Here is a 21527-nt window from a genome sequence, read left to right as displayed (position 1 = left end):
ATCAAGATAGTGTGGATGTGCAGTCAAGTATTAGTCTCAGGCGAAGTGTGAGTGATCAAGGGCTACAACGGGTCCACACAGAACATCACCAATAATTCAAGTTAGTCAGTAAGTATATATAAATACTTATTAGGCCATTATGAACACACTAAGCATATAAAAACTACAGGTAAGTAATGTAATAAACACGCAGAAATAGAATTGCATATGAATTATATACCAGTATTCAACAGGTGAGCAATCAGACGCAGGAAAAACAGTTTGAATAAACGTAAACTCAGTTCCTTCCATCTCATTACATGCAGCCTACGATGTATGGGACCTTGTGCCCAAAAGTCACAAGTTCCAAACTCTGGTTTCTTCAGGTAAGGCATTTCAGAAATGATGCAGTGGGCTAGGGTGGTGCTGTGAAAACTATTTGAAGTAATGTAAGTATTAACTTCAAATCAGGCAAGTACCCCACTCTATCCTATTCCCAAGGTAAGCCCTAAGGATCTTTAGCCCCGGATTGATGACCATAGGCCAGACCAGAGGGAGTTTAGGAACAAGGGATCTAAATCCACTGTTACCCTATGGGACACATGAGTGTTAGGCAGAAACCTCTGCAGTTCCCTTAGGGACCACTGCAAGAAGATTAAGACTACAGGAGTAAGCAGTAAACCCAATTGGTAGCCGTCTGTACCACCCAGATGTACCTGGTAGCTTTGGCTGAGCAGTCAGACTTCTCTCAAGATGAGTAGGACAGTATACAGAGGATACACAATAGGGCTAAAAACACACAAGAGCAAGCAAACACTGACCAGAGCTTGGGTGTAAAAGTATATAATTATTTATTTAAAACACACTTTAGGAAATACACTAAGCACTATAGATCAAAGCAAGTTCAAACACAATCAGAAAAGTATACACACCTCCCTTAATTATTAGACAAGTCTACGTCAAAACGCCACTATTTGTGAAAACAGATGTGAGCGCGTAACTTAGTTGGCACTCCAATAATTAAGTTAAAGGGAGAGAAAAAGGCAGGTCCTGAAAATAAAACAGTTCCCAACCCTTTTCTAAGACCACAGCAAGTTAGTGAAGTGAGAGTCTACTGTAGAGCCAAAGTTCATAGGCCAGGCCCACTTTAAATGGAGCAAGGCGGAATGTGCCCAAGATCACACAGTCTAAAATGCACTAAGGTCTTTGCAATAATGTTCAAACGAGGTTGGTTTGATGAGAAAGGTAAAGTTAGAAGGTCTGAGGGCCAACCCATTTGGAAAGCCAAGGATTTAAGGGTCACCTTTAGCAAACTGTGGAAAGGAAGGCCAGGTGGAACACTACCTTTAAAAGTGAGGAAGCTCCAGCGGTGGCAGTTGTTCCTGGCAGCGGTGCAGTTTGTGGTTTCGACCAAGGGAAGAGAAGATCTCGTCGAGGAGGAAACTGAGTCATTGCACTGCCCAGGGAAGAGACCAGCCGCGGAGTTTGTTCGGTTAAAAGGTGCGTTCCTTTTATTCGCAGTCACAGTGGGGAAGCTTGGCTATCTGGCCGCCGGGGTGCTTGGCACTGGCGATTCGACCAAGGGACATCTTGGAAGGCGAATGGCGAACTGGTTGTTCCCACCAGCTCAAAGGGAGAAGACTCTTACAGCAGAAGATCTTCTCTTGTCGGGAAAGTGGAGGTCGTTGCAGCAGGGCTCCACCGGTGGTGTCGTCGTTGCAGATGGCTCAGCTTCTTCCCTCTTCGGATCTCTTAGGTCCTGTGGCGACTTTGAAGTTCCAGTCCCAAAAGCCCTGCTTTTATGCAGAAAAACCCCCATTCAACAGCCTAGCTGTCACTCATACATGCTAACCACTGGGCCAATCAGAACACAGTGCGACTTGGGTTGCTAAGGCAATGCAGTCCAGGGTGCCAATTCCCCCACCCACACATCCTGTGGAACCCAGACAGAGTGGCACCAGTTGGAGGGCTTCTGTGAAAAAGCCCGCCAAAAAGTGGAACAAAGGGCCCGACCTTGGTTGGAGTTACAGAGACGGACACAAACACCATTTTGGAAAAGAGTTCTGACGAAAAGACCCAACCAGTGATTTTATATTAAATAAATAAACCAGCGGTATCTTTAACATTGCACAAAAAAGTGGTGCGATTAAAATCAATGGGAAAATCCCATAGGAAATATTCTGGTGGAATATTTTGCGTGGTAACCACTGCCACCAGCCAGAAACTCGACAAGGGGGGACTGGACAGTGCCCCCTTGGAAACAGACCAAGGGGCAATCTAATTCACCCCTTCCAGTACTATGATGGTTTGTACTGGTTCTGTTCACAATTTTGGACTAAAAGCCAATGGTGACTTTACATGCCCTGGGAGACAGTAGTCAGTCCCAGGGTATGGAGTCTATGTTTGGGGGTCACTAAGACACCCCTGTGTTACTGCACTGAGGGTGCGGTGTAACACATACACTAAAACAGATGATACCCTATGGAGTAAAAGACCCCATAGCCCATAAGCACACAATAAGTCAAAGACATACCTCAAATCATGCCTAAGAGTGGGAGGAAAAGAGTCTCACTCTTAGCAGGAGAAAAAAACAAACCCCAAAAATCCGGCAAAGCTGCTGGGGGACTCACTAGGTTTGGGAAATTAGCCTTACAAGAGAATTCTCCCTAACACTGGTAGATAGCCGAACGTCGATCTGCGCCATTGCACAACATTTATTCCAGAAGTTTGAAACAAACTGGCTGCCTCGATCAGAGACCAGAACCGAAGGGAAGCCATGTAGCTTAACCTCCAGGAACGCTATTGCTAAAGTGGCTGCGTCTGGGAGGCCTTTGAGAGGAATAAAATGGGCCATCTTCGAGAATAAGTCCACAACTACAAGGATGGTGTTGAACCCTTGGCTTGGAGGTAGATCAGTGATGAAGTCAAGGGAAAGTGTGCGCCATGGAACTGGAATAATGTCCAATGGTTGTAGGAGACCAGATGGTTTTTGTTTCTGTGATTCATTTTGTGCGCAGACACCACAGGACTGAATATACTGAATGATGTCCTTACGCCAGGTAGGCCACCAAAAGTTCTTTCACGTTAGCTAGGGTTTTGGCGATCCCAGGATGCCCTTCGATCAGTGAATCGTGATAGTTTGAAATAATATGCTGTTGTAATTCCTTCTTGGGTACATATAGGCGATCCCTAAAAAAGGGTAGATGGTCCTTGATGGTACATTGTTCTCCTTGACTTTGCCATGCGAGGTAGGCATCAGGATTCATTGCCCGTTGGATTGCTTTTCGTAGTTCTGCTTGTGTTAAGGCTGTCGTGATACCCAAGAGTTTGTCTTCAGGTACTGGGTCTGGAGTTGTATATACTATTTCATCTATGCCCATGCGAGATAAGGCATCCGCCTTTCCGTTTCTGACTCCTGGTCGAAATGTGATTACATAATCATATTCGGCGAAGAAAAGGGCCCACCGTAATTGGCGCGAGGACTGGGCCTTGGCTGTTTTGAGATATTGCAGGTTTCGGTGGTCTGTGATGACTGTAATGGTGTGTCTGGCCCCCAGAAGGTAGTCCCTCCAGGCTTTAAAGGCAGATTTGATAGCCAGGACTTCCTTGTCCATAATGGCATAATTAATCTATGGAGGTGAGAACTCTTTCGACCAGAAGGCCACAGGATGTAGCTGGCCGGTTTCCGGGTCTCTCTCTGAAAGGACAGCCCCCATTGCGAGACTGGACGCATCAGTTTCAACGACATTTTTCGTAATAGTACTGTGATTGGGTGCACAACCTGAGAGAAGTCTGGGATGAACCGGCAGTAGAAGTTTGCAAAGGCCAACATGCTTTGCACCCCTTTCAGAGACGTCGGTGAAGGCCATTTCAGAATGGCATCTACCTTGTGCACGTCCATTCTGATGCCTCCTGGAGTAAGGATAAAACTAAAACTCTACTTCGGTGAAGTGAAAAAAGCATTTCTCAAGCTTTGCAAACAAGCGATGTTGACGGAGCTTGGTGAGGACTGAACGAACGTGCCCGACATGATCTTGTTCCGTGGCTGAGTATACCAATATATCGCCTTTGTACACTAAGGCGCACACATCAATTAACTCCCTTAAGACGTCATTCATGAAATACTGGAATGCCGCAGGAGCGTTGCATAACCTGAAGGGCATGACTTGATATTCAAATAAGCCATACTTAGTATGGAAGGCCGTTTTCCGTTCATCTCCTTTTCTGACTCGGACCAGGTGGTGCGCTCCTCGAAGGTCCAATTTTGTATAAATCTGGGCATCTTTAACTTGGTCTAGCATATCGGGGCTAAGTGGCAAGGGGTAGCGGTTCTTTACGGTGATCTGGTTCAATGTGCGGTAGTCAATACAGGTTCTCAAGTCTCCTTCCATTTTCGGTACGAAGAACAAAGGACTGGCTGCGGGGGACTTCGAAGGACAGATAAATCTGTTTGCAAGGTACTGGTCTAAATAGGATTTCAAATGAAGGTTTTCTGGTTCTGTGAGAGCATAGATCCTGCCGCAAGGGATTTGTGCACCAGGAACATGGTTCATCTGACAGTCAAAGGGCCTGTGCGGCGGCAATGTATTGGCTTGATCCTTCCAGAAAACATCCTGGAAATCATGGTATTCACTTGGCAAGGTATTAGTTGCTCCCAGGGTTGATACTGTCGCTCCGGGAGTCATGGGGATACAGACGTCGGGTTTCTCCTCTTGGTAATAGCAGGCAGGGGAGCAGTCACCGGGGAAGGTTAATTTTCGTGCCCGCCAGTCTATCGAAGGGTTGTGAGCAACCAACCATGGCATCCCTATTAGTCTGAACTGAGGTGCCTTGATGAGATCGAATGAAATAGACTCCCGATGTCCGTCCTGGCACAGCAAGGTTACCCTGGCTGTGCCCTGGGTTACTGGTCTGGAAGAGATTTCTGTCCCATCCACGGTGGTTACCTTAGGAAGCCCCATCTCTGCTGCCAGTCATTGATCAATATAATTTCCAACTGCTCCGCTATCGATGCATGCTTCAACGGCATGCATTCTTGACGACTGTTGGTGGTTAATTAAGATCACTGGTATTGCACAGTGCGAGGTCAACAACTCTTTCTTCTCACTCGACAAACTGACTTCTACATTTGTCGAGCTTGGTAGTTTTCCGATTCCTTAGCTTCATCCTTCTCTGTGGCCCTGACTGTCTTCTTTGGGTTTTACTGGACAGTCCTTCAGGAAATGTCCTGGTTTCCCACAATACAACCAAAGCCGTTGTCTTCTTTTGTGCCGCTCTTGTTTTATTTATGGAGGCCGTATCCCTCCAATCTGCATGGGTTCTACAGCATTTTCAGGTACACGGGGTGTGTTTTCCCTTGTTCTAACATACACGGTCCGAGGATCTGTCTTAGACCCGTCTGCCTTTCGGTCCTGCAACCGGTGGTGTAGCTGCACGACCAGATTTATGAATTCTGCACAGTCTCTGGGTGGATCAACCACCTGGGCTAAGACGTCCTTTAATTCGCTTCGTAAGCCTCGATGGAGTAACGTGGTGCTTTTGTTTTCTGGCCACCTTGCTTCGGCAACCAGTCTGTTGAAGGTAGCAATGTATGTTAACAAGTCCTGATTCCCCTGTCGGAGGGACAAGAGTTCATGGTCTACTGTTGTTCCTGAGTATGGCGAGCAAAAGGTTTTTCCATTTCTCTCTGGAACCCCCCAAAGTCATGTACTAGAGGATCGTCATGGGTTACCAACGGCACCGACCAATCTGCTGCACTACCACTCAGGTATGATAAGACAAAAGCTACCAGAGCTTGGTCGTTTGGAAATGCTCGAGGCCTACAAAGAAAATGAAGGCGGCACTGATTAATGAATGCTGCATACTTCCGTGGGTCGCCTGATAACCTTTCTGGTGGTGCCAGGGGCACTGTTCCAGGTAACGGGATCTGTACCGGAGTGGGTGGCATGGCAGGGTTTTGCATCATTGGACTGCTTCCAGGTAGAGGCGTCTGTCCTGCCTGTGATTGCAAGTCTTGCCTGCTAATCTCTTCAGTGCGTTCTTAGGTCACCATTAGGTCTCTCAGGAGGGCATTATTCTCTTGTCGAGCAGAATGATCGTCAACATGAAGCTCTCCTGGTAATTGGGCCAATTGGTCCATTTCTGATGTCTCCATGACGCCCAGGTGGATTTGTTATGGTACGCTTCGCGTTCTGTTACGCTCACCTGGTATCCACAGGGACAACACCCAGCCGGGTTACTCGCTGGTATGTTTCTCAGCTTTGCCCTGATGTGGTCTGCGGGGAAGGTTCTGCCTGAAATTACAGGAGGACTGTGTTCAAGACTGACCGACTGGGGTAAGTATCCTCCCTCCACCCCCGTATGATTTCAGTCCCTCTGGCGCCCTCTCCTCACCTTGTGGTAGAATTAGGCGTGCTCTCCGTCCTGCCTTCTTTGCAGGGGCGTGTTGTCTTTCATGGGCGAGTGCGGCCCAGTTACTTCACTGACGCCGGCCCGTTTGATATTGTTCAGGTAGGTCTTCTTGCTGTTCTTTAGTTTTGTTGCTATCCTGCATGCCTTTCTTTGTTTAAAATGTCTCTTTTTTCTCCCTTAGGTATGCGGAGTTTCAGCGCGGCGAACTGGCTTGGTTGAGCCCTGCTGGTAAATGATGGTGCATTAAGAGCGCTATGATGCGGTAAGTAAGCGCTATGCGCAGCACTGCAAAGTCTTGCTTTTGCTAACCTTTGTTTTCCTTCCTTGTAGGTCGCTGTGTTCTTCAGCGCGAGTGGAATGTCCGGAGTGGTGCCAGCCGAGAGGCGACCAGCCAGGTAAACCTTCCTTTTGAGCAGTTCGTAATTTGTAAATGTCTCTACTGCTTTCTTTAATGTTGCCTCTATCTTCCTCTTTCAGGTCGTTCTGTCCGGGAGGCATGCAGATTCGAGGAAGCTGTTCTCAGTAGCTGCGAGTGTTTAAAGATGAAGACTGCAGGTAAGAAGCTGCTGCTAATGATGTTCCTTTTGTCTCCTTGCAGGTTCTGCTTCTCTGAGGTTCGATGGAATAGCTGGACACGGTGAGTGTCACGTTGCAAGCTGCAAAGTAACGCGAAGCGAGTTGTCTTGCTCGGGTGTGGTTTTAAGAGCCCCAACCAAATAGTCCAGGTAAAGTAGTCCCTAGCTACCACACCCAAAACACTAGACCGCATAGCTTGGTTCTTAAGGAACCAAGCTATGTGGATGCCTCCATGTTGGCTGACAATACAATAAAGTAGTTCCCAAGCACATTGTTTTTCATGGTGTATGAGCCTGGCGCCATGGGCGCCAGGACTGGCCCCATGAGGGCTTTTGAAGAGGATGCCAGGCTCTAGAGGCCCGACTCCTGACTCCACCTGGCCAATGGGTTTGCCAGAGGGGGTTTTGGGCGAGGGTCGTGACACAGGGTTGTCCAATCCTGGCCAGCCACCAGTCATCACATCTGTCCAGCAACAGAGTTTCAGGTGCCACAGGATGTGGACTGAGACCAGACAATCCCAGCCAGCCCCTGTGGCCCACGCCCACTTTCTTACGAAAGGGGTTACCATAAATGCATTTCCTGACCCGAGAAGGCAGGAAGAAGGCTAAAGGACAACATGGCCAAAGAACAAACAAAAAATGTTGTTGGACAGCCATTTTAGGGTGCTACCCACCTTTAGTAGCCACTCGCGGTAAATGTAAAAGTGCACAAGTGTCACGACCTTAACCCCAGGCCATGGGACTCTGGCTCCGTGGCCCTGACCACAGTATTTTAAGAAGGCCAGAAGGGCCCAATTCAGCCTGTCTCAGGTGCCTTAGACTCAATCCTGGCGCCGTTGGCATCAGGCTCACTTGGCAGGTGTAGGTTTCAATGGGCAATGGGCGAACATGGCTGCCCCCACAAGGATCAACGGGAACTGCAACAAGCAGTCTAGCATCCAGGGCGGGGCCCTCCCCAAAGGCACCTGGGATACCTGCTGGGTATTTAAACCAGGCCAGACCCGAGGCACGCGCTTCGCGTTATTCTGCTCTTGCAGCGTGACGTTCACCGGGTCCTGCTCAGCATCCTAGCCTGCACGGGCGAGACAAGACAAAGAACCACAGCCACCCTTCCATGTCCAGCTCCAGTTCCTCCATCCAGTCAGTCTTCGTTGACATCTTCATCGTCCTCCTGCAACATCTTCGGAAAATAGAGGCGAGAATAAGACATCAAGTAAGCTTACTTACTCAACTTTCCTGGAAGGCCTCCGCCATTCAGAACATCTTCCATTGGCGTTTGGTCCCGATCGATCACTTCTTCCAGGATTCCTCCTGCAACCTGCAAAGAACAGCACAGATCAGCCAACTTGCAAAGACGCTTTCAGCGCTGCATCCTGCGCATCCTTACCATCTCGAACTCTGCCTTCAGTCTCGGCTCGTTCCATCAGCTCCTGCAAGACAAGAGAAGAAGGTTATTGGAGCATCTATCAATGCAGACATTCTTAAATACGAAAGCCTTACCTGAAAAGTGGAGTCACAGTCGGTCTGGACTCCAGGCCCATGCCAGTGAAGTAACTCAGCGGATCAGTGCCAACAACAACGCGCCCCTGCCCAGCACGTCAAGACAGAGTGCAACATTCCAAAAATCAAGGTGAGAGAAGTCCCAAGGGGAAACCACAAGGGGAAGACAGGGAGGTGGGTCTCAAGGGAAGGAGTAGTCGCTAAAATCCACCTCCTGTCTTCTAGAAACGATTCCTGGCAGACCGAACCCCGGGGAAGGTGCAGTGTTCCCAGAAGCGTCCCAGACCTGTCGAGAGGCGTCACTGTGGATACAAGGTGAGCATTACAACAAGAAAAATATCACAAAAGTAATAAATATGTATTAGCTGCCACCAGTCAAAGTTACCAAAATGCCATTGCTAAAAAGTTAAAAGGATACAAAGTATTCTAAATGCACTTCACTAATGTGATGTGTGCGATTGTAAAAATGCAAGAATTCCAAAAGAGACAAAAACTCCTTTTCCCTTTTCTCCCCTGATGAGGTTGCTAGACAAGTCTGATCTATGAAAGCCTTGTCAAAACAGGTTCATCCCTGTTCCTCTAAAACCATCAAGGACCACATCGACACACTCGCTCCGGCCCTTGCCAATTTTTGCATCCACTCCTTTGCCTCAGGATTCTTCCCCTCCCCTCTGAAGCACTCCCTTGGGCATCCTCTTCTCAAGAAACCCACAGCTGATCCTTCTTGTCCAGCTAACTATCGCCCAATTTCCATTACTCCCTTTCTGGGCAAACTCCTGGAAAAGTTGGCCAGCTCTCAGCTTAACCTTCATTCCAATTCTGTTGACTGTCTCCATGACCACCAGTCTGACTTCAGAGCTGCCAGAAGCACGGAAACTGCTATCCTCAACATCAGTGAAGATCTGCTCTCCAACCTGGTCTCTAACATTCCCTCTGTCCTCATCCTCCTCGATCTCTCTTCTGCCTTCGACACGGTCAACGATACCATCCTGCTCAACCGTCTCTGAAAACCTGGGTATCACTGATCAGGTGCTGGCCTGGCTGACCACTTTCCTCTCTGATCGACCCTCCCAGGTCCAACTTGGGTCCTTCCTATCATCTATCTTCCACTCTACTTGTGGTGTTCCCCAGGGGTCTAACCTCTCGCCCTAGCTTTTCAACCAATACCTGGCAACTCTCGCCCACTGCATTGCCATTTTCTGCTCAGATTTCCAGTGCTACGCTGACAACTCATTTTCAGGCTGCCCTCAGCCACTTCCTCTCCCTCTCTCATCTCTGATTGCCTAACTGCCATTCAAGAATGGTGTGCCGCCAATGATCTTTCTCTGAATGCCAGCAAGACGGATATCCTCCTCATTGGCACACAGTCACCATCCTTTCCCCTCACTCGGCTTCCCTTGGCCCTCCTCCTACCCCACCTGCAAGGCTAAGAACCTCAGGGTCATCTTTGACTCCATCCTTTCCTGCTCCGCCCACATCTCTGAGGTCTCTAAAAAGTCAAACATCCTACTGCACCTCCTCAGAGGTACTCTGCCTTTCCTCTCCTTCCCCCAGAAGCTCATGGTATCCCAGGCTCTGGTTCTCCCTAGGTTGGACTATTATAACAGCCTCTTTCTAAATCTACCTGTCTCTACTCTCCGCCCTCTGCAACTCATTCAGAACAGGACTGAGACTTGTCCTTGGCCTCAGGCCCTGGGATCGTATCTCTCCAGCTCTGAAATCTCTCCATTGGCTCCCAGTGGATGCAAGGATTAAATTCAAAACCCTCTGCATTGTCCACAAGGCTTTCTGGGGGCTGGGTCCAAAATACCTTCAGCTATCCCTCTGCAAATACCTCCCCTCTCGAGCTCTTCGCTCCTCTACCTCCAACTCCCTCAGGATCAGTCGTTTTTCAAAGAAACGAGCTGGGGGTAGATCTCTGTCTTCGGCTGGGGCCTCCCTCTGGAACAGCCTCCCTGCCACTCTAAAACATGAGGAGAACCATCTCCGGTTCCGGGAGCACCTCAAGACCTTCCTCTTTTCTTCTGCCTTCGCTCCCCCTCTCCCCTGCTGATCTGTTCTCTTTTGGCACCGTGCACCTGGCCACCCTCTGTCCTCCGGGTCCAGGTACCTGCTCACCCTGCCACCCTCCCACACTGCCTTCGGGCCACCCCTTGCACTGGGGTCTGTATATGTACCCATACAGCTCCCCGCCCTTTTTTCTTCCTGCACTTATCAGACCTACCCTGTCTGCTACCTTAAACCTAGCACTTGCAAATTTCTGGCTGCACCACCACTGTTTGTTGCCTTTATTATTTATTTATAATTATCTGTTTCTCCTCTGCTTCGCACTTTCCACTTCTCCCACATTCCATGCACTTTTCCCCTCCCCCTCTCCCATGCACTTGTGCGTTCTCAAGGTCACTGGGCCTAGTAAGATTGTGGTTTTGTTCTCCCCTGTTCCCTTCCCTTGTCACGCTCTGAAACACTTTTGTATGAGAGCGATAGAAAATAAAACAACAATATCAATACAGGCAAGGAAAGCAAAGCAGAGGGTTCTAGTGACCTCCAAAAATCAGGACAGAGTTCAAAAATAAGCAAAAAGACTGGGGGTCCCATAGGAATCTATGGAGGGAATAGTGCAACAAGAATCTTTCCTTAGAGACATGGACCTAGATAATGGACTAATCAGAAGACACAATGGACCTAATTGTGTTGGACAAAGCGGTAATAAGGGGCCAGAAGGCCTGGTAAATGCATTTTAATGTTGGAGGGTCATTTGTCTGGAGTGCATAAGTAAGCCCATCTGGAGAGCAGGTGGTTTAGTTGGGTCAGGAATATCGTAGGCTAATATATTAATGCTATGTACATAAAAGCATTCCTCTCGATCTCTACTTATCTCCTACAGGGATTCTAAATGCTAAATGAATCCGCCAATAAATCATTCAAATGTTTCACAAAGTACAAGATCTACAAAGTTAAACCTGTACATTTAAATTGCATACAACATTGTTTAATTGTACAATGTGCTCCTCTACATCAAGGTTTCTTAGATCTATGGAGTTGCTCCCTAAGATCAAAAGAAAAAAAAGGCAGAGCCTCATGGTATGGGCAAGATAAGTTAATTGTCAAGCCATAACCAACTATGTAATGTTGAAAATAGAGGGGGTTGGGTCATGACACTGCAAATTTGAGTTACCCAAAGAACAGGGTTTTAAGAGAATGTTTCTCAGCTTGGTGGCAAGAAGGACTTATTCACAACTAGGCAATAGGTTATCCTTCAAGCCCACCTGACTTAGTGGTAAAGGTGAAGGAGGAGCCAAAACTAAATTGTCTGCCAGGGAGCAGAGTAGTTCAAGGAAAGGCATCATGCTTTATAAAATTTAATAACGGAACACCCACATAATAGATCAGTGAACATATGCTCTCATATTACTGCGCACAAATGTATCACCATCTTAAGCAAGTTTACAGTGTGTAACCTTGTGAAATAGAATGAGTTCAGTATCTTTGGGTCATTAATCTGCCAGTTAGGGTCACCATCGGAGGGTATGGGGTGTCCACAGTTGCGTACGTAGTGAGGCCTTGCATTAGGACTCACTAGGCAAAAGGATTTATGAACCAGTTCAAGAAAAGCGAAAGGTACAGGGGGCTCAGGCAAGACCCGCAGATAAGGGCTTTCAAATAAATGCATGGTATTGCTGCAACAAGAAACCAGAATAATCCTTTTGTGGACAATGTAATCCCAACATATTGACTCCTATGCCAGTGATTAGAGTTAATACAAGCTATTGAAACTATTACCTGCATCTGAATTGCATAATGGAGCAAGAGCCTTCAAGAGTTCATCTTCCTTCCCAAACAACTCAAGGCAGCAGTAGTACGAGATGTCCTAAGAGAGAAGAAAAACTTGAGAATAGTTGCATACCTCAATTGTAATCTAGGAGAACCTAAAAAGGACAGATCACAACAAAAGCAAGCAGACCCCATCACCAACCAAATAGATTACCACAACGACATTACTTGGAACATTTGACCTGACTGGCTAATTTACTGCTAGCTAAAAACAAACATGTCGCTAAAATCAAACATTTCAGTGTGCTGTATAATCATTCAGATTTCATTTTAAAAACAGAGGGGCAGACAGATAATAAAGACAGATAATAAAGCAATTGCATCCAGTAAGCTGTATTATGCAAAACATGTCTTGCAGAAAACTTCAGGATGCTTTTGCAAAGAGTGGGTTAGCAGGTTGAACAGGAGTCCAAATTCAGATAAGAAGTCTAAGTGCAGGGTTTGAAATTGAGGGGAGCTGGAACCGTGTTGTGTTTCTGCCTGCCTTGGCTTTCACTTTGGGTCTCCGGAGTGAAAGCCAAGGCAGGCAGAAACACAACACGGTTGTGTTTTGAAAACGCTGCGATTTTTCTTTCCGAGTTTCGAGCCGGAGGAGCTTGAGAAACTTGGAAAGAAAAACCGCAGCGTTTTCAAACACAACGTTGTATTTATGTTTGCGGTCGCTTCAAAAGCGACCGCAAACAAATACAACGTTTTTAAAGCTGCGGTTTTATTTCTAAGTTTTCCGGGCTCCTCCAGCCCGGAAAACTTAGAAAAAAAAACGCAGCTAGTGCTTATTTTAAAAAAAAAAAAAAAAACAGCATTTACCGAGATTCAGCTGCAGCTTTCCTGCTCTGGTCTCCGGTCCCCGTCCTCCGCGTACAGCACCAATGAAGGAAAAGCCACCCAGCGGTAGCTTTTGTTTACTACAGCTGGCTGGCTTTTCCTTCATTAGTGCCGCAAAAGCAAAACAAAACACAAAATGGATGCGCCCATGTGCTTGCTTTTGAGAATTTTGAGCTTGAATAGCTCAAAATTCTACATAGGAAGTTTTAAAAAAAAAAAGTGCTAGTATTATTTTTTTAATGTTGCCCATCTCTTTTTAAAATACATTTTTTACTGGACTATCTCTTTAATATTCCTAGAATCAGAGAGCTTGTTTCAAAGTTTAGTTAAAAAAAAAAAAAAGTATAAGTTACTCACCATAGTGACTAACCTACTCCCAGTACATAGTCCCCTTTTCTCCATACTGTATGGGCGTCCCTCGCTAGGGACGGGAACAGAACCTTTTTTCACCAGAAAAATATGCCTTTCCCCTTCAAATTTAGTTGCGCACGGGGTGCATTCTCGGGAGCATACACCCCCTTGATTCTGGCTATATTATATCAGCCTAATTACATCTTTTTGTAAGGGGGAGGATGGTGGGAGGTCGGGAGGAAAGGAGACTGTGGACTAGGTGTACATTAGTCACTACAGTGAGTAACTGATAATTATGCCTACGTTCTGTCCCCTTTCCTCCATACTGTATGGGCGATTACCACTGATTGAAACCCGAGGAGGAGACACGATGCAACTCCTAAGAAAACAAGTTCATCAGGACCGCTTGGCTGAATGCCACGTCTGAGCTAGCACTGGCGTTCAAGAAATAATGCTTGCAGAAGGATGAGGGGGGTAGCACAAGTGGCTGCCCTGCCGATTGTCTGCCATGGCACGTGTCTATGGGAGGCCAGTGCGGTGGCCTTGGCTGTGACCACATGAGCGTGCATGTTTGCTGGTAGCTTCATGCATTGCCCTTTGTAGGCTTCCTGGATGCCATAACCATCCACCTAGCTATAGAGGTCTTAGAGACTGGACACCCTGGGTTTGATCTGCCAAAAGTAATAAGAGGGCATCCGATTTGCGGAGGCTCCTAGTCCTGTCAAGGTAGAATCTCAGCGCTCTGACGTCTAGACAATGTAACACATTCTCTGCTTCATCTTTCGCGTTTGGGAAGAAAGTCGGCAGAAGTATTTCTACATTGAGGTGAAAAGACGACACCACCTTTGGGAAAAATGAGGGGTGTGTCAAGAGCACTACCTTGTCCCTATGGAAAACCGTATATGGCTTTGATGCCATGAGGCCCTGAATTTCACTGCTCTGCGTGCCGAGGTAAGACCTACCAGGAGTGCTGTTTTAATAGTGACCAATATGATGTCTATAGATGTCATGGGCTCTAATGGTTTTTGGGTGCCAAAAACCAAGTTGAGATCCCAGATCGGGTGCAGGCGCTTGACAGGTGCCCTGCCAGATGTCTTTTGGCCACTGGGTTGGAAGTAGAGAAAATGTAATCGCCAGAATCTTTGTATGCACCTATGGCCACCAGGTAGGTGTGACATGTGTTCACCTGCAACCCCGACTGTGCCAGATGTGCAGAGGACAGTACGTGATCCAGGGTGCACCCTGGGGGGGGGGGGGGGCAAGCTCTTCTCCGTGGCCCAGTGGCAGAACCTGGTCCATTTGCTTCTGTATTGACTTCTAGTGGAAGCGCTTCTTGCCCCTTGGATGATCTTCAAGTTGTCCTGTGACAAATGGAGGTGCTGTAAGGTTATGTGCTCAGGAACCAGGCTGCTAGGGCTAATTTCTCCGGGGAGGGGTGCACTCCTGCTCCCCCTTGCTGGTATAACAGTGGATCCGTCGTCACTAGGAGAACTGATTGTTGATTCCAGAGTCTCAGTAGCTCTGACAACCATGGTCTGGCCAGCCACCATGGCGCTATCGGGATGGTGTAGTTGGCATGCCTCTTTGACTTTGCAGATGACCCTGTAGATTAACAGGTGGGAATGTGTATGCCCAGATGCCACCCCACTGATGTTGCAAGACATCCCTAGTGAACCCCTGCCCCGTCCCATCGAGGACGCAAACTGTTGACACCTCCTGTTGAGTACGGTGGCAAATAGGTCCATCTGTGGAGGACCCCACTTGTTGAAAATCTCCTTCAGGACCCTCTCGTTCAACTGCCACTCTTAGAGGCATATGGGCTCAGCAGACTGAGGGTCGACAACTAAGTCGGACTCGCCCGGCAGATGGATCGCCGAGAGCCAAATGCTGTTCGCTAAAGCCCATATATGGATGGTTAGCCTGCCAAGAGGGGGTGATCTGGTGCCCCACTGTTTGCTGAGGGAGTACATGCAGGTAGAGCTGACCGTTTAAATACAGACTGGGCTGTTGATAACCGGGAGGAAAGCTTTCAATGCTAGCCAGATGGCCATCATTTTGAGCCAATTGATGTGCTTTCCAAGTCCTCTCTCGACCATAGGCTCTGCAACAGAGGTTGCCCAGTGTGGCTCCCCATCCCTCGAAGGAGGAATCCGTCAGTGTATGCAGGATCGGGGCTGCCTGAAGGGTCTGATCGCCCCGATATTTGTATCCATCCTCCATCATAAGAGGTCCTGGTAAAGATAACTTGGTATGGTGATTAATGCTGCTCGAGAACCAGCTGCTTGGCCCCAAGAAGCTGAAAAATTGAGCTGCAGCCTCCTCATTTTGAATCTGGCACGAGGCACTGACAGGAGGCAGGCTCTATAATCCCTAGCAGGTGCTGGTACCACCATGCAGAGGTCACCTACCTGCTGAGGAAATGGGCCGTAGCCCTTTTGATCGCCATGACCTTGTCCGCGGTGGGAACGATCTTCTCCTTTGTATCCCAGATGAGACCCAAGAAGGTCAATGACTGTAGGCCAGAGCTGCGACTTCAAGGTTGATGGAGAACCCCAGTTTGTAGAGTATGCATTAGCCTGCCCGCCTTATTCTCGAATTCCTCTGGCGAGGTCACACTGTATTCTCAAATTCCTCTGGCGAGGTCATGCAAGGGTATGGATGAAAATGGTGGCCCTCTGATTGGAGTAGTGCAGCCTTCGCATTCATGAGCATCGTAAACACCCGCGGGGCTGAATTGCGGTCAAATGGAACCACCCTATATTGGAAGCGCGAGCCCAGTAACTATAGGGCTGCCAAATTGGGACGGGTAGGTATGGATCCTTCAGATCCAGGCAGCATGTCCAGTCTCCCCCACAGTGACTCCGCTATCAGTGCTGGTGAACTTTTAAGGAGTAAGTAAAGGTTTAAAAAGGCCAGATCTAGGACTACTTACAGGCCTGCCTTGTGCTTTTTTTGTAATGTGATGATACAAGAGTAGAACCCCAAATTTCTCTGGGGGGGTGCACTTCCTCTATTGCCTTGCTCTCGACAAGAGAACAGACCTCCGCAAGGAGAGATGATGTCCCAATCTCAGGGAAAGGGGGGAGGGAGGAACTTTAGGTATAGGAAGACAGAAGCCCTGAGACACCAGATAGTATATCCAAGGGTCCGCAAACAGAGCCAGCCAGGACTGAGAGTGGAGAGCCAGCCTGCTCCCACCGGAGAACTGTAGATCCTGATGATCCCCATCATTCCTTCCTTCCCTCCCTCCCTCTGAGGTGGACTGGAAGAAGCCAGTGTGTGCGGTCTTGTGCTGTTTTCACCGGAGTTGGCTGGGGGATCTTTCTGGCTGCCTAGATCCGTGGTTATGGAAACCCATAAACCTGCCAAAAGGTACGACCTCTGTCAGCTCGTGGCTGAACCAGACCAAAGCTCTTGGGTGCTGGCTTTGTAAGAATAGCCAGAGATTTGTGTGTCTGGGAAGCTGTTCTTTTTCTCATCCAGCTCTTCTTCGGTCTGGAACAGGTCTCCTCCTTCAAATGGAAGGTCGAGGATGCGGTCTTGTATGTCTGGATTGAACCTGGTCGCTTTAAGCCACGCCATACGCCTCATGTCTAGCCACACAGATGGCCTTACCAGCTGCATCTATATGCGCAACTGAGGACTCCATAAGGTTCTGCGCCACCAATTTGGCCTTGGCTATTCTTGCCTTGAAACAAGCCTGCCTGTGAGTTGGCAAGTCTGGGAGGAATTCAGCCACCTCCCTCCAGAGCCTCTGATTTGCAGCGGCTAACATCACATCTGCGTTGGCTTGCTGCAAGTGAAGAGTGGCATTGGAGTAAATCTTTTGTCCATATGCCTGTACTTACTTTTCCTCCTTGCCTAAAAGAGCCGAAGTGCTGGTGGATGCCTGAGGCTTTGCGTACATGGACGCGATCACAGATGAATGCGGCTGCAACAAAAGAATTTGAGAATCGCTATCTGCTGGTCTATACTTAACTTCAGCCGCTTGTTGGTGGGTTGTGTGGAATGTGGTTTGGACCAACCCTTTTTTGCCAGTGCCTCCACATCCTTTTGAAGCCGAATGCCCGATCTGGTGGGTGCACGGATGGTCAAGATTTCCGTCAGGACCCCCGCTTCAGGTTGCACCTTCTGAGGCTGCGGAATGCCCAGGTATTCCACCAAGCCAGTGAGTGTCATGAAAGGCCTTTGCTGAGTACAGTGTGTCTTGCTCCTCGACGTCGGCCTGGTCCGCGGTGTCCTATGGATTGGATCCGTATTGTCTGCAGGCGGCAGACCGGGGGGGGGGGGGGGTAAGGGGAGGCAGGGCACCGGTTGAGGGACCGCCATAGGCGGTGACTGGGCCATAATGCTAGAAAACGGGAGCTCAAGTTTGATGTACAACTAATAAAGGATCTAATTTTAAAAGCTTCATCAACAAAAGCATCAGGACCAAATGGGTTAACTTACCAGGTATTAAAAAACAACGTTAAAACCTGGGCTAATCTCCTATTCATCCTATATATGGAAATACAAAAAAAAATAAAAATCGCATGTTCCCCCCGTCCTGGAAACAAGCAGTGATCATACCATTCTTTAAAGGGGGAGATCGGTCACTGCCAGAAAATTACTGCCCAATTGCCCTCCTCGACATCAAAAGTAAAATATTTATGAGATTGATCATGACAGAGTTAGAGGATTGGGCTAAGCATGCAAAAACAGCTTCTAAATTTCAAAACTGGATTCAGAAAGGGAATGTCCACCACACTAAATGGGCTAACACTGTCCCTGCCGTCAGAATATTCCAAGGCTTCGGGAGAAGGTCCAATATATGTAGCATGGATAGACTTCTCCAGGGCCTTCGACTTAGTGAGCAGAGATCGCTTATGGGAGAAGCTGAGAAACTGGGGAGCACCGAAGGGCTTGCTGGCCATTCTTTCAGAACTACATAAGGACACAACACTGATGGTAAGCCTGGATGAGGCCGGGCACCTAAGTAGCTCCATAAGGTCTGAGCAAGGAGTGAGACAAGGTTGCTAGGGAGCACCATTCTTCTTCAACCAGTATCGATCCAATCTAGGGCCTTTTTTGGAATCATGGGCAATGGAAAGCCCGAACCTATATGCAACCAAGGTTTAGTGGCTCGCATACGGGGATGATATAGTCCTGATCGATATAACAGCAGTAGGATTACAACATCTTTTGAATGGCCTAAGCAAGTACATCAAAGTGAACGGCCTTCGGGTAAACGCTAAGAAATCAAAAATCTTGATAATGGAACAACCAACAAACGAATCAACTATACAAGCTGGTTCTTTGAAGGTGAGGAGATCCAGAGAACGGAAGAACTAGTGCATCTGGGGTACGTGATTTACGCCTCTCCCTCAATTTATAAAATTGAAGCCGAAATAAGAACAAAATGGAAAGAGCAATACCACAGATGAAAAAAGTTTTTGGGGAGCTTTGTAAATTCATACCACTGATAAAGTTCTACATCGCAAAAATAACTCCTGTGTTATTATATGTTTGGAAGCCAATCCAATCCTTTGGGAGATAGACTGGCAAAAAATCGAAAGTCAGGTATGGAAAATATCACTAGGCTTGCCAAACTGCCTACCTATGTCGGCCCTGAGGTTTGAACTTGGGTTGAAATTCCTGGAACATCAAGTAAATTGGACATTACTATCACTCTATAGGCTGATAAAAGACCCACAAGATAACTCGCTATATACAAGGATATAAAATTGCAGATGCAAGCGAGGAAGTCGAACTCACTAAAAAAAAACTAGAAGTAAAAGTTTGTAAAATGCTGGTGGCAGCGGATACTTCAACAGAAGTCCTGATGGCTAATCCTTTGAAAGTTAAAAAAGAAACAAATACTGGACTGGAATTAGAACAGGAACTAAAATGAGGCAAATAAAACCCAAAAATAGTTTCCTCATAGTGGACAAAAAACTGGGGCAACTGCCGAAATATCTACAAAAACACCCAAGTGCTGACTCAAGAAACAGATTCCCGAGGGCTTGTCTAAATCTAATTCATACAGGAGAAATCTTAAATATTCGAGGTCAACACTCTAAAGCCATTTCTTTATGCAATGGCTGTTTAGATCCATCTAAGCAAAGCCTATACCATCTGTTTCGAGAGTGCAAAGGAACATGAGATGTAAGAGCTAACCATTTCTACAAATTTGTGGACAAAATAGAATGGCTGACGTCAGAAAATCTTCTGGAACTTAATGATTTCAGGACACAATACTGCCATAACTATAGCAGTTAATCAAGTTCTAGCAAAAATTGGACGGCTGCAGCAAGAGACAGACATAATACAGGCTCAAACTGAAGGTTGAAGTAAAGGAACATTGGGGGTCGGTGATTTTGTAGTAAATCAATTTGGGTTAATAAAGGGGCAGGATTGTCTTTATAGATCGTGAATGGCAAAGATATGTATCGGCAGATATCAGGACATGAATGGCCGGTTAGTTATATCTTGTCTATACTCGATCCCCTGTCTTCCTGTTGTCCTCTTTCATTATTTCCTATTCACTGTTTCTTATTTTTATACTGTTCTTAATTTGGTTTTATTGCTTATCTGTCTAAATGAAACTGTGTTATAGAAAATTAATCATTTTAAAGCTGTAAATATGTTGATGTTTTGTAAAGGTCAGATTTGATCCAAACCTACATTTTTTTTTAAAAAAACATGGTGGAAACAAACAACCTTGGGACACCGATGCGTAACGGCTCATAGGTACACTACACAACTCAGTAGGGATAGGGTTACAGATGTGCCCAGGTCTACGTCAATTTTCAATCTTCAAAAAAAAGGATGCAATACTCTGCAATTACCACTAGATCGTGTCGGACTATATGCACAGCATGCGATTCCGAACAGATTCACAAGCATCAGTAATGTTCGAGTGTTGTGCGAGATCACCTGCTGGTTTCATTTTTAGGAATAAGTACTGCACTTTTAGAATAAAGTCTGTATTTTTATACATTCCTATAGAAGTTGAATCATTGGGTGCTTCACTGGGAAGACTCCTTGTTGACTGCTGACCCCGCTCACACTCTCCCGAGAAGAGCCTTGACTGCTCTTCATTGCTACCTTGAATGGGATTTGGCTAACCTCTCAGATTTCCTCAGTACACTAACTAGGGTAGCCTCCTCCAATCTGTCCACAAAGCCAGATTCTAGAACTTCATCTTAACAGCCATTTCTTGAAATCAGCTTTTGAGCCAAGAATCCCTCGTAGAAGAACAGCCGACTGAAGATCCGAAGAAGACTCCTGAAGAGGCCTGACATCCCTTCCTGCATCTGGCCCGTGAAGTAATGTTGAACTACATCTGAGAAGGGCCTGTGCGGTTCTTCAACCCTTGGACTGGTGGGACCACCAGTCTTGACGCAGTCTAGGACCTAGCCGCCCTGAGACTCCAGAAGTGTCCCTGGACCACCCAGTGGACTGCCTCACCGAAAGGTTGCTGTTCCATGTTTGCACCTGGAATGAATATATGTTTATTATTGAGCAATACCATCCCTGCTTGTTTAATTTTTGTGTGTGTGTTTAAGGCCTAGAATAAATATTTGTATACATTTCTGTCTAAATTGAATTATTGTGCGCTTCACTGTGTGGACTCATTGTGGACCCCCGGATCCTGCTCACACTAGGAATAGCTCCACCTTTACCTCAATTGGGTCGTGGCTAACCTTGCAGAGTTCCCTGTTCACTATAACTATGTTGGCCTCTCTAATCTGTCCACCAGGCCAGATTCCAGAAATCTATATATCAACAATGGGCGACCAGGAACTTTCTGGCAGGTTGAAGTCTCCCATGCTGTGCTTCGGGTGGCAGTCTGGCTGATCGGTTGCAAGAAAACTGGCTGATCCTTGGGGCTCAATCAGTGCCAGACATGCAACACTGCTGACCTAGTGAGGACCTGGAGGAGAAACAGTCCCCAGAGTTCCTTGTCTGTATTTGCCAAGACAGTGGTTCTAGCACTTGTCTGGGAGCAGCAGTGGGGCAGGAATTATTCAGTTGGACCCTGAGGCTATGCCAGCATTCCACTCTTCATGT

General features: G+C 47.1%; 1 protein-coding gene across 1 annotated transcript in view; it reads right to left on the bottom strand.

The window, feature by feature from the left end:
- Nucleotides 1–21527, bottom strand: part of POP1 (POP1 homolog, ribonuclease P/MRP subunit) — a 1381968-nt gene that overhangs the window by 934274 nt on the left and 426167 nt on the right. The window contains exon 6 of the mRNA XM_069621412.1: nucleotides 12249–12336. Coding sequence (XP_069477513.1) covers nucleotides 12249–12336 — 88 coding nt within the window. The remainder of the gene's footprint in view (nucleotides 1–12248; nucleotides 12337–21527) is intronic.

This window comes from Ambystoma mexicanum, chromosome 5q (genome assembly GCF_040938575.1).
Source record: "Ambystoma mexicanum isolate Mex_15411 chromosome 5q, UKY_AmexF1_1, whole genome shotgun sequence".
In the NCBI taxonomy this organism is placed as follows: Eukaryota; Metazoa; Chordata; class Amphibia; order Caudata; family Ambystomatidae; genus Ambystoma; species Ambystoma mexicanum.
Note: the sequence above shows the minus strand (reverse complement) of the source record. Positions and strands in the feature narration are given on the sequence as shown.